Source organism: Knufia obscura (assembly GCF_036327395.1).
Source record: "Knufia obscura strain CCFEE 5817 isolate CBS 148926 chromosome Unknown scaffold_2, whole genome shotgun sequence".
In the NCBI taxonomy this organism is placed as follows: domain Eukaryota; kingdom Fungi; phylum Ascomycota; class Eurotiomycetes; order Chaetothyriales; family Trichomeriaceae; genus Knufia; species Knufia obscura.
In genome coordinates, this window is record NW_027042688.1 from 1,401,602 (window position 1) to 1,417,081 (window position 15,480).

Genomic DNA, 15,480 nt, shown 5'->3' on the forward strand with positions numbered 1-15,480 from the left:
TCCAATATTAGGCCTGCCCTCTTAATCGCGATCGTTGTGAGGAGCCGGAAAGGCGATTGTGAAGAAGAGAATTTGGAACAAATTGATTGCATTCCGAGCAGAAGTGTCGTCAAACTTGTCAGTCACATAATGCCGGCTTCGAGGAAACGTAGATGGTCCGTGAGAATAGACAGCGTGACCGAACACGCGGGAAGCCAGCGGGTTTCCATTGGCCGTCTTTGCTCGCTTATGCCTGTCCCATGGGTTCAAGACGTTCTGACTTAGCTAACAACGTTGAATATACAAGATCTCTGACAGAAGCCCACGGCACTTGATCCATACCGTACCCTACCACTGTATGCGTCTGTCATTATTCGGATCCACTTCGCGATGTCCAGAGAATGCCGATGTATATGCCGGCTAACAGCTCTACAAGGTTGAATTATGCACATGCGCAAACTTCGGCTCACCATACTTGCACGAACACCAGCTACAAGTTCGATTCGCAGCATTTATCTTGACTTCCCGGGATGTGGCATCCCAACCCTTGTTACTGGGGGCACGACAAGAGTGTTTCGGTGCTTTTGCCGTTGAGCATGGTAGGTCGGCATCTGCATTTTGGCCAAGATCCGGGGTTTTCCCCACCTGCTTACCGAGCTTGACTAAATTGCTCGACCCTATTGTGTCTCGCGGATTAGCTCGAGTATGCCTTTTTAATATTTTGTCACCGCTCTGTTCAAGATCCAAATCAGACGACACAGTACATTGCATCCAACGATGATGCTGCCACTACTTCTTGCTGCCTTTCTTGGCACCGCATACGGTCAAAGCGTGCCCGACACAGCATTGCTGATCGATCCAAGGAGTTTGCTCAACCTGGAAGTCGTACCGCCTCCATCACAGTTTAACCTGACCAATGTATGTACAACCGGAATGCTTCGACGTGCGGTTTGGCTCATCGCCGACAGATCTTCCTTCCACCCGGTGTAAGCGAGCAGGATGCTTCCGCCAAGCCCTTCCATGTCTACGATGATGCCTTCCTTAAGATCATCGGCGATAATCCGACCCTGCATACTATTGCTCGAAGTGAAGTCGACCCAATCTTCCATGAAGCTGTCACATGGTCAGTGTCCGCGGTTTTCCTTCTTCAAGCCATGCTCAAACCTGCATAGGTACCCAGCGACGGACGAGGTGTTCTTCGTACAAAATGCTGGCGCCAAGGCTGCCGGGACTGGGCTGGCGAAGTCGAACATCATCCAGAAAATCTCGCTCGCTCAAGTGGCGCAGGTCATCAACAGCAGCAATGCCAGTGCAGAGGTAGATGTCATGCTTGTCGACCCCAACCCACCAATCATCAACTCGAACGGAGCAACCAACTACCGAGGACAGATCGCTTTCACTGGCGAAGGCCAAGGCAACGATACCGCTCCAGCAATCTACCTCATGAACCCAGTCGAGCCCTACAACGCCACTATCCTCCTCAACAACTTCCACGGCCGGCAATTCAACTCACCAAACGACCTCGCAGTCAACCCGCGCAACGGCGAGCTCTACTTCACAGATTCCGTCTACGGCTACTACCAGGACTTCCGACCCGCTCTCGGCCTCCCAACACAAGTCTACCGCCTCAACACCGACACCGGAGCCCTCGCCGCCGTCGCAGATCAGTTTGAAAAGCCAAATGGTACACCACCCTCATCCACACCTCAAAACCAACACTAACACCCCACAGGAATCACCTTCTCCCCCAACGGCAGCCACGCCTACATAACCGACACAGGCGCCGGCCTAGGCTTCTACGGCTACAACCTCAGCCTCCCCGCCTCGATCTACCGCTACGACGTCAACGAAGACGGCACATTCTCGAACCGCAAGCTTTTCGCCTACGCCTCGCCTGGTATCCCCGATGGCGTCCACTGCGACACTGAAGGGAACGTCTACTCCGGGTGTGGCGACGGTGTGCACGTTTGGAATCCTGCGGGGAAGTTGATTGGGAAGATATTCACTGGGACTACTGCTGCGAATTTCAGGTTTGTGGGGAAGGGGAGGATGGTGATTACGGGGCAGACGGAGTTGTTTTATGCGACGTTGGCGGCGGAGGGTGCGGATCCTGTTGATGAGTTTTAGAGTGGGATGTGGTTGATCGAGCGAGGAGGGGGATTGTAGTGCTTGTTTGAGCTTAGTATGAATGGAAGGCGGAGGCTTGACTGTGGTATGCACATGTGCCAGTGGGTTTACTCAGTAGATGTCGCCGCAGAAAGGGCGCATCAATCCATGTGCGCTGTGCATGACCTTGACGGGTTGTCGCATGACTTCAAGTCTTAATTTTGGACTATTGAGGACGTGGAAGGAACATTTGAGCCAAGTGTATCTGCTAATGAGAGAAGGATGGTTAGTCTTCACACCATCACCTCCGGTCGGCTCAATGAACGTGTCCGGACCCATGAAAGCTGGCACAGTAAGCGCACTGCTTCACAGCGAGCCTGCCTCGAAAAGAAACATGAGTGTCATCCTGATGCTCCGTGTCTCACAAGTAGCTCCTGCTCTTGACATTGCCCTGAACCAATGTTCCTGGAGTCCTCCAGCTGGACCTTGAGCATCTCACCATGCCACGGCTCCGAGTCCCACAACGTCGACGTTAGCCCTGGAGCTGCCCTAGGCACAACAGCGACATCGAGCAAGCACCTCCACGACGATTGCAAAGATACATATACTCCTTAGCCCAATCTATCCTTCGCAATCGACCATAGGGTCTGGAAAATAGGGGTTCCCGTTCGATCACCCGTACTCAAGCCAGGCGCCGACAGATTAGTAGTTGGGTCGGTGACGACCAGCGAATCCCTGCTGTTGATTGTTTTTTGCTTTTTGAGCAGATGAACTGGCTTTGTGGTGGTGGAGAGATCAAAATTTTCGCTCTGGGGCGGAATTATTTTTGGCCTCAGGCAGGAAACCATGCACGGTCGGGCCGAGATGGGCCGAATAGTGTCTTGGCATGCCATGCGGAACGAGTAGGGGGAGGTGCCTAAGTATCTGACAATAAATGCTACTTGCGAACGCGGGCGTGCCCCCAGGACCCGAATCGTATTGCTCCAGGATTTTTTAAAAGTCCGAATCGCGCTCGATGTTGGTGTTGATGTAGCTTCCGGGACCGTACACAAGAGGTACTGGGTGCTCCCGAGATGAAACTTGAAAGCTGATCAACCAGCTTGGTATCCGCCCCCCGAGGGTGCGTACGAAAGAAGGACCAAGTACGACTCAACAGACCCATTCGAGGGGCACAGCAAGCGACCATGATGCTTAAGTGAAGGAAGAACTACTTCTGAGCCTGATCGTTCGAAATATGTATCAGATTACCGATGCATCTATCATATACCTATGCCCAGCACATAGCATATGCCACTTGAGAAACATACACAGTCATTGTCATCGTGATGCACATCCAGACCATGCACGGATATGCAAAACCAGCCTCAACACCAGTCTTCCCAAATGCTATGCACAAACCAACTCTTTTACTACCCAAAACCCCACCAACCCTCCTCACTCATTATAGAACTTCTTCATAATCAAGTGCAAGAACAGATTGACATTAACCCTCAGACACTTGCCCTCAAAGAACTCCAAGAATTGCTTGTTCTCGAACTGAGCACCGAGCAGATCGTCGAGAGGCACCTGCGCCGTCGCACCAGGAATCATCATGTTTCCACTTGAACCATCAATGGTAAATACTCCCACCTCGTTCGAAGAGACTGTGATGTCAATACGATACCACTGGTTCTCAGTATAGCCACGCCAGTGGACGAGTACACCTTTGTCGGCTAGTGTTCGAGCCGAGTATTTGTATGAGCCAAACTTGAAGGAGCGGCCTGATCGTTGCAATTCTCGTTCGTGATCCCATTGCTTCGTGAAGGGGAGCAGGAAACGCTTTTTGCCCTTCTTGTTTTGTAACGTGACCATTGCCTGTTCGATGTAGTCATTGTATGTCTTGAGTTGTTGCTCCAGATAGACGGCTTGCTCATTGAGTCGCTGCAATGTGGTCCTGACGCCTTCCAACTCTCGCTGACGTTGCAGGCGACGGCGATGTTTCGTACGAATGTCTACTGCGATATTATTGAGCAGATCTTGGAATTGATTCGACCGTGTCAAACGACCTATTGACTCGAGCTGAAGGACGTTTTCGAGAGCGATGCGCTTGAGGTCTGGGTACGAAAGAGTGCTGAAATCGAGGGTATTGCTGAGCTCAGCATATGCGCCACGTTTTGTGCTTGAGGCACTGAGCTCATCTCGTACTAGGTCATCCCATTTCTGCTCATCCTCCTCTGTGACTGGCTTGACAAGGATCTCCAGAAGGTTAGTACCCGACTGTACACGGATGATGTAGAGGACACATCTTTTCGTTTCCGTAAAAAGCGCTTTGATGTCGGCATCTGGGTCTTGTGCGTCATGATATTTTGGTGTAAGCGTTAGCATGATCTCACCTGAGCTGACATTCATGAGTTCTGTCTCATTGCTCTTGACACTGCCAAGCTCTCGTAGCGCATCTCGAAGCACATCTTCAGGATTTGGACAGATCGATCCAATTTCTGAAGCAAGCAGCTGGTGGACTGAGAAGATGTCTGTCATCTTGATATACAGCGTTGGCTTCTGCTTGGCGTATAGGTCGTTGAACTCGTCGATATCATAATGCTCCTCGGCAGAAGCAATGTTCATAACGTGCTGCCAGATCGCACAGAAACGATGCGATGAGTCTTTGATGTAATTGTTGAGCGGCTGCAGGTATACGTTGTCGCTACCGAACTCTCGTCCCAGTGAAGCTTGGTTGAGCACTTTGATAACCTCTCCAATATTCTTCTTTTGCTCTTGAGTCATGCTGCGATCTGCAACACCAGACTTCTCTGGCTCGAGTAATGCTGGCTGCAGGTAGAACCTCCACAACCACTGTCCGACCAGTTTCAGAACGACTGATGGATCTTCTTGTGGAAACCTTTCGCAAAGTCCATCATACATCTGCTGCATCGTGTATCGTACACCAAATGGAATACGATTTATACAGTCTTCAAGGGACAAGAAGAACTGATCGGTGATATCCCGTAGATCTTGCATGTGGGCGATGAAGGTTGTTCTTGTTTCGGGGTCCCTGATGGCTTGCTCGCGAGGCACATTAGGGTCTCTGCTGCTCCTTCGACCTGTTCTCAACTCCTCGTTGCTAATAGCAGATAGGTAAATCTGCAATGGATCACTTTCTAGGTCTAGATTTTGATTGTCGATGAAGTTCTCCTTGACAAGAGCGCCGAGCAGGTCCCGATGAAACTTTCGGTCCCGAGGTGACCTTGTGTAGGCTGAAAATACTCGGTTAGCGAAAATGTTGGCGCGCAGGTAATCGTCAAGGCTGTTGGCATAATCGATCTCTTCTCTCATTGCTCGCACCATCAGTTTGACGAGGTAGTATTCCTCCCGACGCTTCTGCGAGTAGCCAAATAAACCAAGCACGAGGTGTTTGATGCGCTCGCCTTCCTTCTCGGCCGTTGCCGTCTCTCGAAGCTTCCTGAATAGCCTCGATAGGTACTGCGGCTGGGTCTGAAGCAAGAAAAAGAGCTCTTGGTAGTGTTCAAGCTTGCGTCGTGAGGTTTTGTTGAGTGCTTTGAGATCGAAAGGGTCTTTCGACGAAATGTCAGAATTGGGCAACAAAGCACCAACATGCCCACCAAAATGTCGCTGATGCTTGACGACCTCGTCCAGAGTAATTTTGTTCTTCACCAGCAAAGCAATCTTGATATCAAGTTGCTGGATGTATTGGTCAGCGAGCTCGTTCTGGCGTACATGCTGGACCACAGTCTTGCGCAATCTTTCAAACTCAATCTCCTCCTCGAAGTCAAAGTCACTGTCGTTCAGTAGATGCACGAAACCTTTCAATGTTCCAACAGGAGGATTTTTGCCGGATGTCAGGCTCTTGTATGCTTGACCTTGAATCTTAGCTCGTATAACACTCTGTATTTTGACGACTTTCTCCATATTCTTCTTGAAGAAGCGTTTCTTTTCTGCGAAACGAGCACGGACTTGACTGCCAAGGATGGCTGCTTGGAGAAGAACGACAGAGTCTTCCTGCTCTTCTAGGTCACCAAGTAGATCACCCACGCGGCTCCTGCATAGTGTAGCACGAATTGCTGCTTGTATTTTTGTGATCGCGTCTTCTTCGGTCTGGAGCTCGGAAAGTGTTTGACCAACTTGCTGTCGACAGAGCAGTCCCCGAACAGCCGCCTGTGCTTGAACGATTGACGGCTGTGCTCTGCTAAGTCGTGCGTACTGCTGTGCCAGCTTTCTCCGCAGAAGGAAGCCGCGGACGTTTTGTTGGACTAGAATTACGGAGGCATCTTCTCTCGCAAGTGCTGCTTTTAGGTGCTCAGTCCGCTCTCGTACGAAGTTTCCTCTGATGTGAGCTTGTAGACGAGCGACGAGTGAGGAGTGCTGCTTGAGCTCCTCCTTCAGGCCTGACACATCTGCTCGAGTCTGCATACCTCGGACAGTGCTTTGAAGATGCAGCCACAGATCAGACATGCTCTCCAGTCTCTCGAGCTGTTGACCAATATCATCTCTCAGCATCATCGCCCTTATTGCAGCCTGAAGACTGCATATCTGCTTCTCGGAAGCAAGGAGGCCTTGATGCTGATCGTCGAGTTGGTTCCTGATGAGCAGCCCACGGACGACTGCCTGAAGATACCTTGTCTCCTTCTCAGATTTGCGGGTAGCTGCCACTTCCTTGGCTGCTGAACGTCGTACCAGTAGACCTCGGATCGCAGACTGGAACTCTCGAATGCCTTCATCGTGTTTCTTAGCGGCCGATTTCAGGGTTTGTACCTGCTGACGTGCTCGGCCGGCCCTGAACAGGCTTTGAATCTTCAAAATTTCGCCTTGCTTCGATTGCCAGTACTGTGCCTCTGCGTCCTCTCGTTGTCGTTGCAAGAAGCCTCGAGCTGCTGCCTGCAATGAAGTCGCGAACCGTTGCATGCCGAGCCTGTAATCTGCGACTTGTCTGGCCCAGTCTCCACGAATTATAGATTGGAGCTCAATTATTTTGTGCTCTTGATCCCATATTTCGTTCATCTTGTCTCCGAGCCTGAGCCGCACTAGAGCTCCTCGGATCTGAGTCTGGAGATCTTCTATTACCGCTTCATTCTCGTGCAGCTCCCGATCGATTCTGTCTTCTTCGGTTTCCACAGGCTCTGGTTCAGGCTCAGGCTCAGGCTCCGCTCCGAAGCTGGCACCCATGCCCTGGAAGCTGGGCATACTTACACCAGCTTTGTCGAGGCCTCTTTGGGTCTGCTCCAGTTCGTGATCCTGAAATTGCAATTGACCAACCAAGTTGCCGATGCGGAAGTCGACCATGCCCTTCCTATACAGTAGCCAGGATAGGGCATGTATGCAGTAAATAACTTTTGGGATGTTCTTCTTCTCGTACAAGTCGATCAGCTCGAAGCGAAACAGCTCTGGCAGGCCAATCTCCTCCAGGAATCGGAAGAACATGGCAATATTGTCGGAGTGTCTAAACTGCAATTTGGGGTTCCTGAAGATGCGCATGGGCTGTTCTGGATGGAAGGCTTGCACAATTTCGGCAAGAGTGACACCGTTACGCAGGGCCTCCTCGAGCTCAACGATTGGAGGTATCGGCTGGTGGATAATGTCCTCTATCCATTCTTTTGCTTCACCAATGTGACAAAGATATTCATATGCTTGTAGGAATTGACGTTGCTTGTCCATCCAATTTCTTTCACCAAAGCCATAGTTGCGCTGCCTCGAACCTCGAAGTGAGTCGGTCCGTTTGAGTTGCCTTCGATTCTGAAGTCCAACAACAGAAGAAGCTGGGCTGGACAGGGAAAAGTCCTGGCTGTCGTCATTCTGCGCAAACCTCGAAAGAGCCCTGAGATGGCTTGTAGATGATTTCGTAAACTCTTGCAGGTCCGGGGCTACAAACGTGGAAGCGTGTGGTGTTGTGTGCGAGTGATGGAGATGAGGTCTGGGGGATTCTGGCGCTGGCGCTGGCGACGATTCTGGCTCAATGGAAGAAAATCGCGACTTATCTTCAGGGGCAGGGTTTTCATATTGTGCTGAAGGAAAGTAGTCTATGGTGTTGTTCCTGGTATGTTGTGGGGGTCGGCGCCGGGCTGCAGTAGGGGAAGAGGTACTCGGTGGTTGCGGCAAGGGCCTTAGCGATTGACGGATATTGCGGTAAGCATGATCAGGACTGTTTTCAATGCTGCTTGGACCCATGTGAGCAGGGTTCTGATAGATATCTATCGTCTCACTGATCCCTCTCTTATGGCCACTTGTCTTCCGCTGCTGGGAATAGGCACTCGATGTGGTCGATGTGACGGTACTATTGCGACTTGGTCCATCTAGTTGCGAGGAGATGGAATTGTTCGAATAGCCTGAGTAGGCCGAAGAGTTTGTTGAGGCGGTCGAATCATTTCTGACGATGAAGGCATTTCCGAACGAAGTGTTCAACTTGCCCACGCTGAACTGCGGCATCTCTGGTGGCAAGTGCTCTTTCTCTTTCGTATTGAAGTTTGTCGGTCGTGGCTGCACGGACGCATGGTCAACTCCTCATGCTACAGGATTTCGGATAGACCTGTACACCTGGGAACCGACTAATATGCGACCGGTCGGTGTTTGTCGATAGCACCAGTTGCTCGTTCTAAGGCTCTCGCAGGCAACGAGAAATTATGCTCGACGGTGAATACGTGGGGTGCACTGGCAGTACAGAAGCGAGGCGCGGATGCCGATTGTTGACGGTATCACGTGACATGGTAAATAATCTGCCTAAAGCAGGCAAGTGCGATATGCGCCTTTGAGTTTACTGCTACGGCGTACTCGGCCAACTGCGCTTCCTAGGCTCTACTACTACTTGGCAGGTTGCAGACCTTGGTGTTTCTGGCTCGCGACAAAACTTACCTAGAGTTCAAAGCAAGGATAGCCATACCAAGAACTGTTGATCCCAAAACTGCGCATCCATCGAAGCGCTTACACGTCCCATGATTTTTGCCATTGTGGGAATATATTTAGTTCTATCCCTTCGCTGGTCCTTGAGTATCAACCATCCGATCGCCGATCGTGTCATTAAAACAGTACTATCCTACCCTGGAATCATTACCTGTGGAAATTACTTCGATCCACTCAGAAACGCCAACGCTATACCTACCTGTCTTGTAGCTTCGGCATATCTGGTATATTTCCATGTTTATACGTGCATATTATCGCAGAGTCATCCCTGAATAAGCTTAGCTTTCCCAACCTGGTAAGCATGGCATCAGCGTCTCCGCAGGTAACCTTTCCAGGGTAGGATAGTATGCACAACGCAGTTGCACGGCACAACAAGAGATGTTGATGTACCACCTCTACGCACGTTACCCGCAACAGACTTCTCCTCTATCTTGACGATGATGAATAAGCAGTAACGATTCACCATCACGCAGGCCTGGACTGCCCAAGCACAAAGCATCAAGCAACAACCTCTCAGGTCGAGAGATAAATCTATCCTCAACACCTCAAACAGGCATCCCTTGGTATTGAGTGTGCAGAGGGTCGTGTCCGGGGCGCACATCAGCATCTATAAATGTACCTCGAGTAAATTGTCTGATTGAGAAAAAGCATTGATCAAGTCACTCGATCTCTGTGTAGACGATCACCACGCCAAAATGCCGTGGCATCGACGTTCGGGCTTTATCGACTTGATGCACAGCAAAGGGTCACTACTGTGATCCGCTTGGGTGAAATTACAAGTGTTTCGAATATCAGAAGAGCGGTGTTGAAGTCCGCTTTGTGTATTGTTGTCTTGGTAATGCTCCGAGACGCGACTAACTGCGTGCAGTGGACAATGAGGCATCGTCGATAGTGACGACAAGACGCGGCGAGCACAGCCGGGATTTTCATGGACATAAGTCGACAGTACTCTAGGATATGCCCTCCTTCGGAGTACAGGCAAAAGTTGAGACGTGCCTTGCAACTGGTATCAAGCTATATCAGGCTTCCTCGCGTGTAAGGTAGAGTACGTAGCACGAGAGTAAAGCTACCGGATCTCAATCGCCGAACACGCGGAAGTTACGGTGTTGAGCCTTGTTTAACCCCCTGCCTCCATGCAACGACGCGCAATCGATAGGATATGCTCAACAAGGCAAGTAGTCTCCACCATCTAAGTAAAGCGCGTCTCCAGATCTTCTTGTAAGCCAACGACGGTTTTGGCTTATGCAGGAACAATCTGGCATAGTCCCACACTAAGAAGTCGGCTATGCCAGATTCAACCAACAGCATTGCCGCAGCGACACGGTAGCGAGGACCTAAGCAAAGAGGAGGGTGTGCATAACCATGTTCAAGCAGATTTCTGTCTGGGAAGATTCCTTGCTTCTTGAGAACCCGGATATGCGGTCGATTGGTAGGCGGTGCATCTCTTTCCCATGGCAGCTTTGGAGCTCCACAAACGTGTCTTGCTTGAAGACTAAACCGAAACTGCATACCAGATGACGCCTGGACAATCCGCAAAGGCATCCGTGCTTTTTAATTGGACCCAATTATGGACAACAATCGACCATGATTAACGCCGGGTCTGCATCGAGGTGTTTCGTGGTCAAAAGAGGCATCCTTGCGATACACGAGAACCAGGAACCAAAGTCGATTCCTTGCTGACGAACGCACAATACTGTAGGGCAGTCCAACCTGGCTTGGCTTTGTGGCAGGCCTTGTGCTTGACATACATATCCACGAGGTCTTTCTAGCCGAAAGGCAGATCTTTCGTGATCGCCTTCTAGCTGTTGGCTTACAAGCTGCTCATTTCCCTTCTGACTTTCATGGTGTCCTTCCCGTCATTCATTCGTTCATGGAATTGGACTCAACCACATTCATTACGATACTGAAGTTGAAACCTTAATTGCTACAATGGCCACGACCACAACCCAGCAGCCAGCTTGGCAATGCCACAAATACACCGAAAGTACAGATTCAGAGATCTCCTGTTTTGATCCGTCAACATCTTCTTCGGCAGGCGACTCGTGGGTAAGTCAAACAATGCTTCAACTGCAAGAGCACTTGCTGACACCTTTCAGTCCGGTTACTTCGAAGGTTGGGACGGAAAGTCTCGTGACAGCTACTGTCCTGAAATAGCTTCCACAAGCAGTTCGCCTACCAGATCACACAACTCGGAGGAGACGCCAACGCTCGAACCTGAACTCTTACCGACTGCATGTCCTCGCCAGAGTCGTCCGCAGTCAATCAGAAGGGACGCCGAGCTAGAACAGCCGAACAAGACAGCACGGAGATCGAAACGATATGGCATCGTGCCCAGCGCTGACCCTCAAGTCGGCGAGGAAGCAGCTGCTCGCCTGGACTCCCTCCTACAAAATCCCATGTCCAACACAGAAGACATCTTAAACGCAATGTACAGTTCAGATTGGGACGTCGCGTCGCTTCAAACATGGTACGAGCAGTCGGCACGCGGTCCCTCAGATCTAGCTCTGTTCAAGATCATGTTCAGCCTCCGATACACAATCGACGATCCCTCACCTATTCCTAGGTAACACGAAAGCTGCACATCACTTCTCATTATCACCTTTTCTCGACTGGACAATGTTCGAGCTTCATGTATACACATTTCAGCGTCAATGCACGACTGACTTTCTTGAGCGTTCTCGTACATGATTGCGAATACCCCTTTTACTTTCTTGCACGAATATTACGCCTATCACGAACACCTTCCAAATGTATCACCATCTGTGTACCACCATATACACTTCAGCAGCCGTTGTTATCAGGGTGCTTGGGAGGAATTGAGCACATTTGGGTCGATCTTGTTTCAACATCTTTTTAAGGATCACCGGTGGTGGTTAATCATCAGGGAAGCTGCGTGCCGCTGGGTGTTAGTGGTTTGAGAGCTGCTCAAGCCCGTGTCGATCTCTCCGTCATGGCTACAGCAAACGAGCTCGGGTCACCCCCTCGCTCATGTGGGATCGGCCATCGACAACGAGGTGTTCCGATCCCTTATGATGGCATAGAGCAGCACTGTGACTTGATACATTATTCAATCTATTGCTACTGTATACACCCCAGCTTCTCAGGCAGGTTGGAATTAATCGCACCGGCTTGGCATCATCCTGAATCAAGCACTTTTGACTTTTTCGTTGGCTAATTTGAGGCGGCGGTAGAAATTGTGCACTGTAGGCGAGCGAGATGATGTCATATGTAATTGGCCAAAGCGTGGCAGGGTGGACTCTAATGACAGCATCATGCAGAAAATACGTAGGGGACACATGGCAATCTCACTGGCCAATCTTATGACCAGGGATCTAGAGTCCTCCCAAAATCGTCTTTTGTTCATGCAGTAACGTGAGCACGGTGACGACGGCATCACATCTGTACTCTAGACTTGTAGCAGTCATCGTCAGGCTTGACGTAGGCCTTGCTCTTGCCTTGCACTTTGCAAAGGACTGCAACTTGGTGGCCTGGCTACAGCTTTCCTGATGTTGTTCGTCTTCCACTTCATGCTCTTCAGACTGTGATTGATTAACTTGCCAGTTTCTTCCTTGTGCATAAGGGCTGAGTAACGGGGCTAAGTTCACAAAGTATCAGTTCGTTTGTACCGGCAAGCTACGTAATCCTGCAGGTCACTAGCTTGTACTTGGTTATTCACCTATACTACACCAAACTTCATTTCTACTATTCTAGAAGCACGCCTGTACACACATCATACGACATTGGCACGATCATCTTCTGTATTCTCTGTTTCGTGTGTCCTCCGTTGAGAAGTGCTGAGATTATAAACGTCCAAAGGTTGGAAAGCGACGTTATCGGATCGCACCTGCCGGCTGCCGCTTTGTCAGCTATATCGACACCCCTCCATCTCAATTACCTTCAACACCGACAAGAGTATCGACCAGCACACACCAAGCAAAGATGTCGACGCATATACAACAATTCAAGAACTTCATTCGGCACGGAAAGCAGGCCAGAGCCCCAGAACCCCCAAGGGATCAGCCTACAACCAACATATCGAATGTCCACGCACAACAGCAGCGGGCTCCTGTCCATGGCATAAGTGAACCGGCGATAGGGCACCAGAAACAAGCACAGTACCAGGCACCTGGCGGGAATGCTGGCGAGTACAGCGTATCAGGTGGCGCCGACAACCGAAATGTTGCTGCTCAAGCCGCTGGCAATGCAGCAAATGCCGCTGGCAAGAACCAGAAGATGCAGATCAACCAAGCAGACCTGGCCGCCCTTGTCGCCGACGAAAGAGAGAAAGCCTCCAAGATGCCCCGGTACCCGGGTCTAGAACGATTTATACTGATAGAAAAGATGGGCGACGGTGCTTTCAGTAATGTTTACAAAGCAAGAGATACCCAGACCGGCGCCGAAGTCGCAATCAAGGTGGTGCGGAAGTTTGAGATGAATTCCAACCAGGTATGCCTTCTACTAGGAGCACCCCCAAGCAATCCTCGATATCGTCTTCTCTTTTTGTTGTCATGATCACGGCCAACTTTGACATTACAGGGCGATGCTCACTTACATGCCGATTTCAAGAAACAGCCGAAAGGAGTGGAGGTCAGCATACTTTTCTTATTTTGTCTGACGATATCGAGGATGCTCTATATGCGCATGCTCGTGGATATACTGACTTTTGGCTTTACAGAGAGCAAACATCCTCAAAGAAGTCCAGATAATGCGACAACTCGATCATCCCAATATCGTCAAACTGATAGACTTCTCCGAATCACGACAGTACTACTACATTGTCCTAGAATTATGTCCAGGCGGAGAGCTATTCCATCAAATAGTTCGATTGACCTACTTCAGCGAAGATCTCAGCCGGCATGTCATTGTCCAGGTTGCAAAAGCGTTGGTGTATCTTCATGAAGATAAAGGCGTTGTGCATCGGTATGTCCACTCTGTTCATGCTTTGTCGGCCATACTAACCTGTTGATTAGTGACATCAAACCAGAAAATCTTCTATTCTATCCAGTACCCTTCATCCCAACCAAGACACCAAAGCCACACGGACCCGAGGACGAGGACAAAGCTGACGAAGGAGAGTTTGTTCCCGGTGTTGGTGCAGGCGGCATCGGTCAGATCAAGATTGCAGACTTCGGTCTCTCCAAGGTTGTCTGGGACTCGCAAACCATGACGCCGTGCGGCACCGTCGGTTACACCGCCCCTGAGATCGTCAAGGACGAACGATACAGCAAATCCGTGGACATGTGGGCGCTAGGATGTGTGCTGTACACACTGCTTTGTGGCTTCCCTCCATTCTATGACGAGTCCATTCAGGTGTTGACCGAGAAGGTGGCTAGAGGCCAGTATACCTTCTTGTCGCCGTGGTGGGATGATATCTCAAAATCTGCTCAAGACCTTGTCTCTCATCTATTGACCGTCGACCCCGATAAGCGATACACCATCGAACAATTCCTCGAACACCCATGGATCAAGGGCTCCAACGAAGAAACACACGCAGCTGCAGACGCTCCACCACTAGCTACGCCCCTAGCAGTTCGACAGAAAGAGTTGGGTGGTAATTTCGACTATGGCCTCATGACACCAGGTACCCCTGGCCGACGCGCTGACTTCCGATCACCAGGTGCTGTCAATCTGAGAGAAGTCTTCGACGTCGGTTATGCAGTTCACCGACAAGAGGAGGAAGCCAAACGACGCAAGAACTTCAAGCAAGGTTACAGAGGCGCTGGTGTGCCAGGAACTCTGAATCCCCTGAACGAGGACGACGACGACTATGAGGACGGAGATTACGAGGAAGATGTACCTGCCAAGGTACCGAAGGGTCAAGCGCCATCAGATGTCTCAGGCATGGAAGCTAAATTGAAGTCCACGAACCTGGGTACAGTACCTTCGTCAGCAGCTCAAGCTCGTGCTGCTGCAGTACCACAAAGCAGGCAACAGCAGGAGCGTGGATATGGTCAGCACAGTCCTGCCGTGGCCGCTGCGGCGAAACAGAGTGTCGGTAGGCGCAAGCAACCGTTTGAGCTCACGCTGGACAACTCGACGCTACTAGGAAGAAGAAACAAGGGTGGCAACGCGCCCAGTAAGTTGAGAGAGATGGAGGTGCGGTAGTGTTGTCTCGCGGTCTTGATTTTGGTAAGCATTACTGCGCAACTTTCATGTATCAGCAGCCCAATATGGGCGAGCTTCCATTAAGCTTCTTAGAGCTCTGGGAGGACAGGATCCGCAAGGTGCTCATGATATGATTAGGTATGAATGAACGGTGGCATTGTACAATGAATGAACTTGTCTTGGTAGTTGTGTGTCCATGTCTCAAATTGGTCAGGCTAAGGCCTCTCTTTCAAACGGCATTCCCTTGAGGTTTAGCTTGAGCTGGCCTAACAGCCACGCCTATTCCTGTTCTGGAAATAATGCTCTAGGCACTCCCCACTAGCGCCACTTTACCACCTCATGCTCCCCTCCTGCGTTGACTTGCTCATTGTGCCTGCTGGTCGACTGCGAGAAGCTCAAATC

General features: G+C 50.5%; 4 protein-coding genes across 4 annotated transcripts; 3 read left to right on the forward strand and 1 right to left on the reverse strand.

Moving 5' to 3' along the window:
• Positions 1-756: 756 nt before the first annotated feature.
• Positions 757-2,106, forward strand: PMZ80_002371 (uncharacterized protein; the record flags this gene model as incomplete). The annotated part of the gene is made up of 4 exons (XM_064870804.1): positions 757-897; positions 948-1,102; positions 1,152-1,663; positions 1,712-2,106. The coding sequence occupies 4 exons, from the start codon at positions 757-759 to the stop codon at positions 2,104-2,106; spliced, it is 1,203 nt and encodes a 400-aa protein (XP_064733257.1).
• Positions 2,107-3,519: 1,413 nt separating this feature from the next.
• IQG1 (iqgap- protein) lies at positions 3,520-8,502 on the reverse strand (the record flags this gene model as incomplete). Its single annotated transcript, XM_064870805.1, has 1 exon — positions 3,520-8,502. The coding sequence occupies one exon, from the start codon at positions 8,500-8,502 to the stop codon at positions 3,520-3,522; it is 4,983 nt and encodes a 1,660-aa protein (XP_064733258.1).
• Positions 8,503-10,902: 2,400 nt separating this feature from the next.
• On the forward strand, positions 10,903-11,540 carry PMZ80_002373 (uncharacterized protein; the record flags this gene model as incomplete). Its single annotated transcript, XM_064870806.1, has 2 exons — positions 10,903-11,019; positions 11,070-11,540. 2 exons carry the CDS (start codon positions 10,903-10,905, stop codon positions 11,538-11,540), a joined length of 588 nt encoding a protein of 195 aa, XP_064733259.1.
• Positions 11,541-12,912: 1,372 nt separating this feature from the next.
• Positions 12,913-15,078, forward strand: srk1 (MAPK-activated protein kinase Srk1; the record flags this gene model as incomplete). Its single annotated transcript, XM_064870807.1, has 4 exons — positions 12,913-13,419; positions 13,510-13,560; positions 13,649-13,893; positions 13,944-15,078. 4 exons carry the CDS (start codon positions 12,913-12,915, stop codon positions 15,076-15,078), a joined length of 1,938 nt encoding a protein of 645 aa, XP_064733260.1.
• Positions 15,079-15,480: the final 402 nt, after the last annotated feature.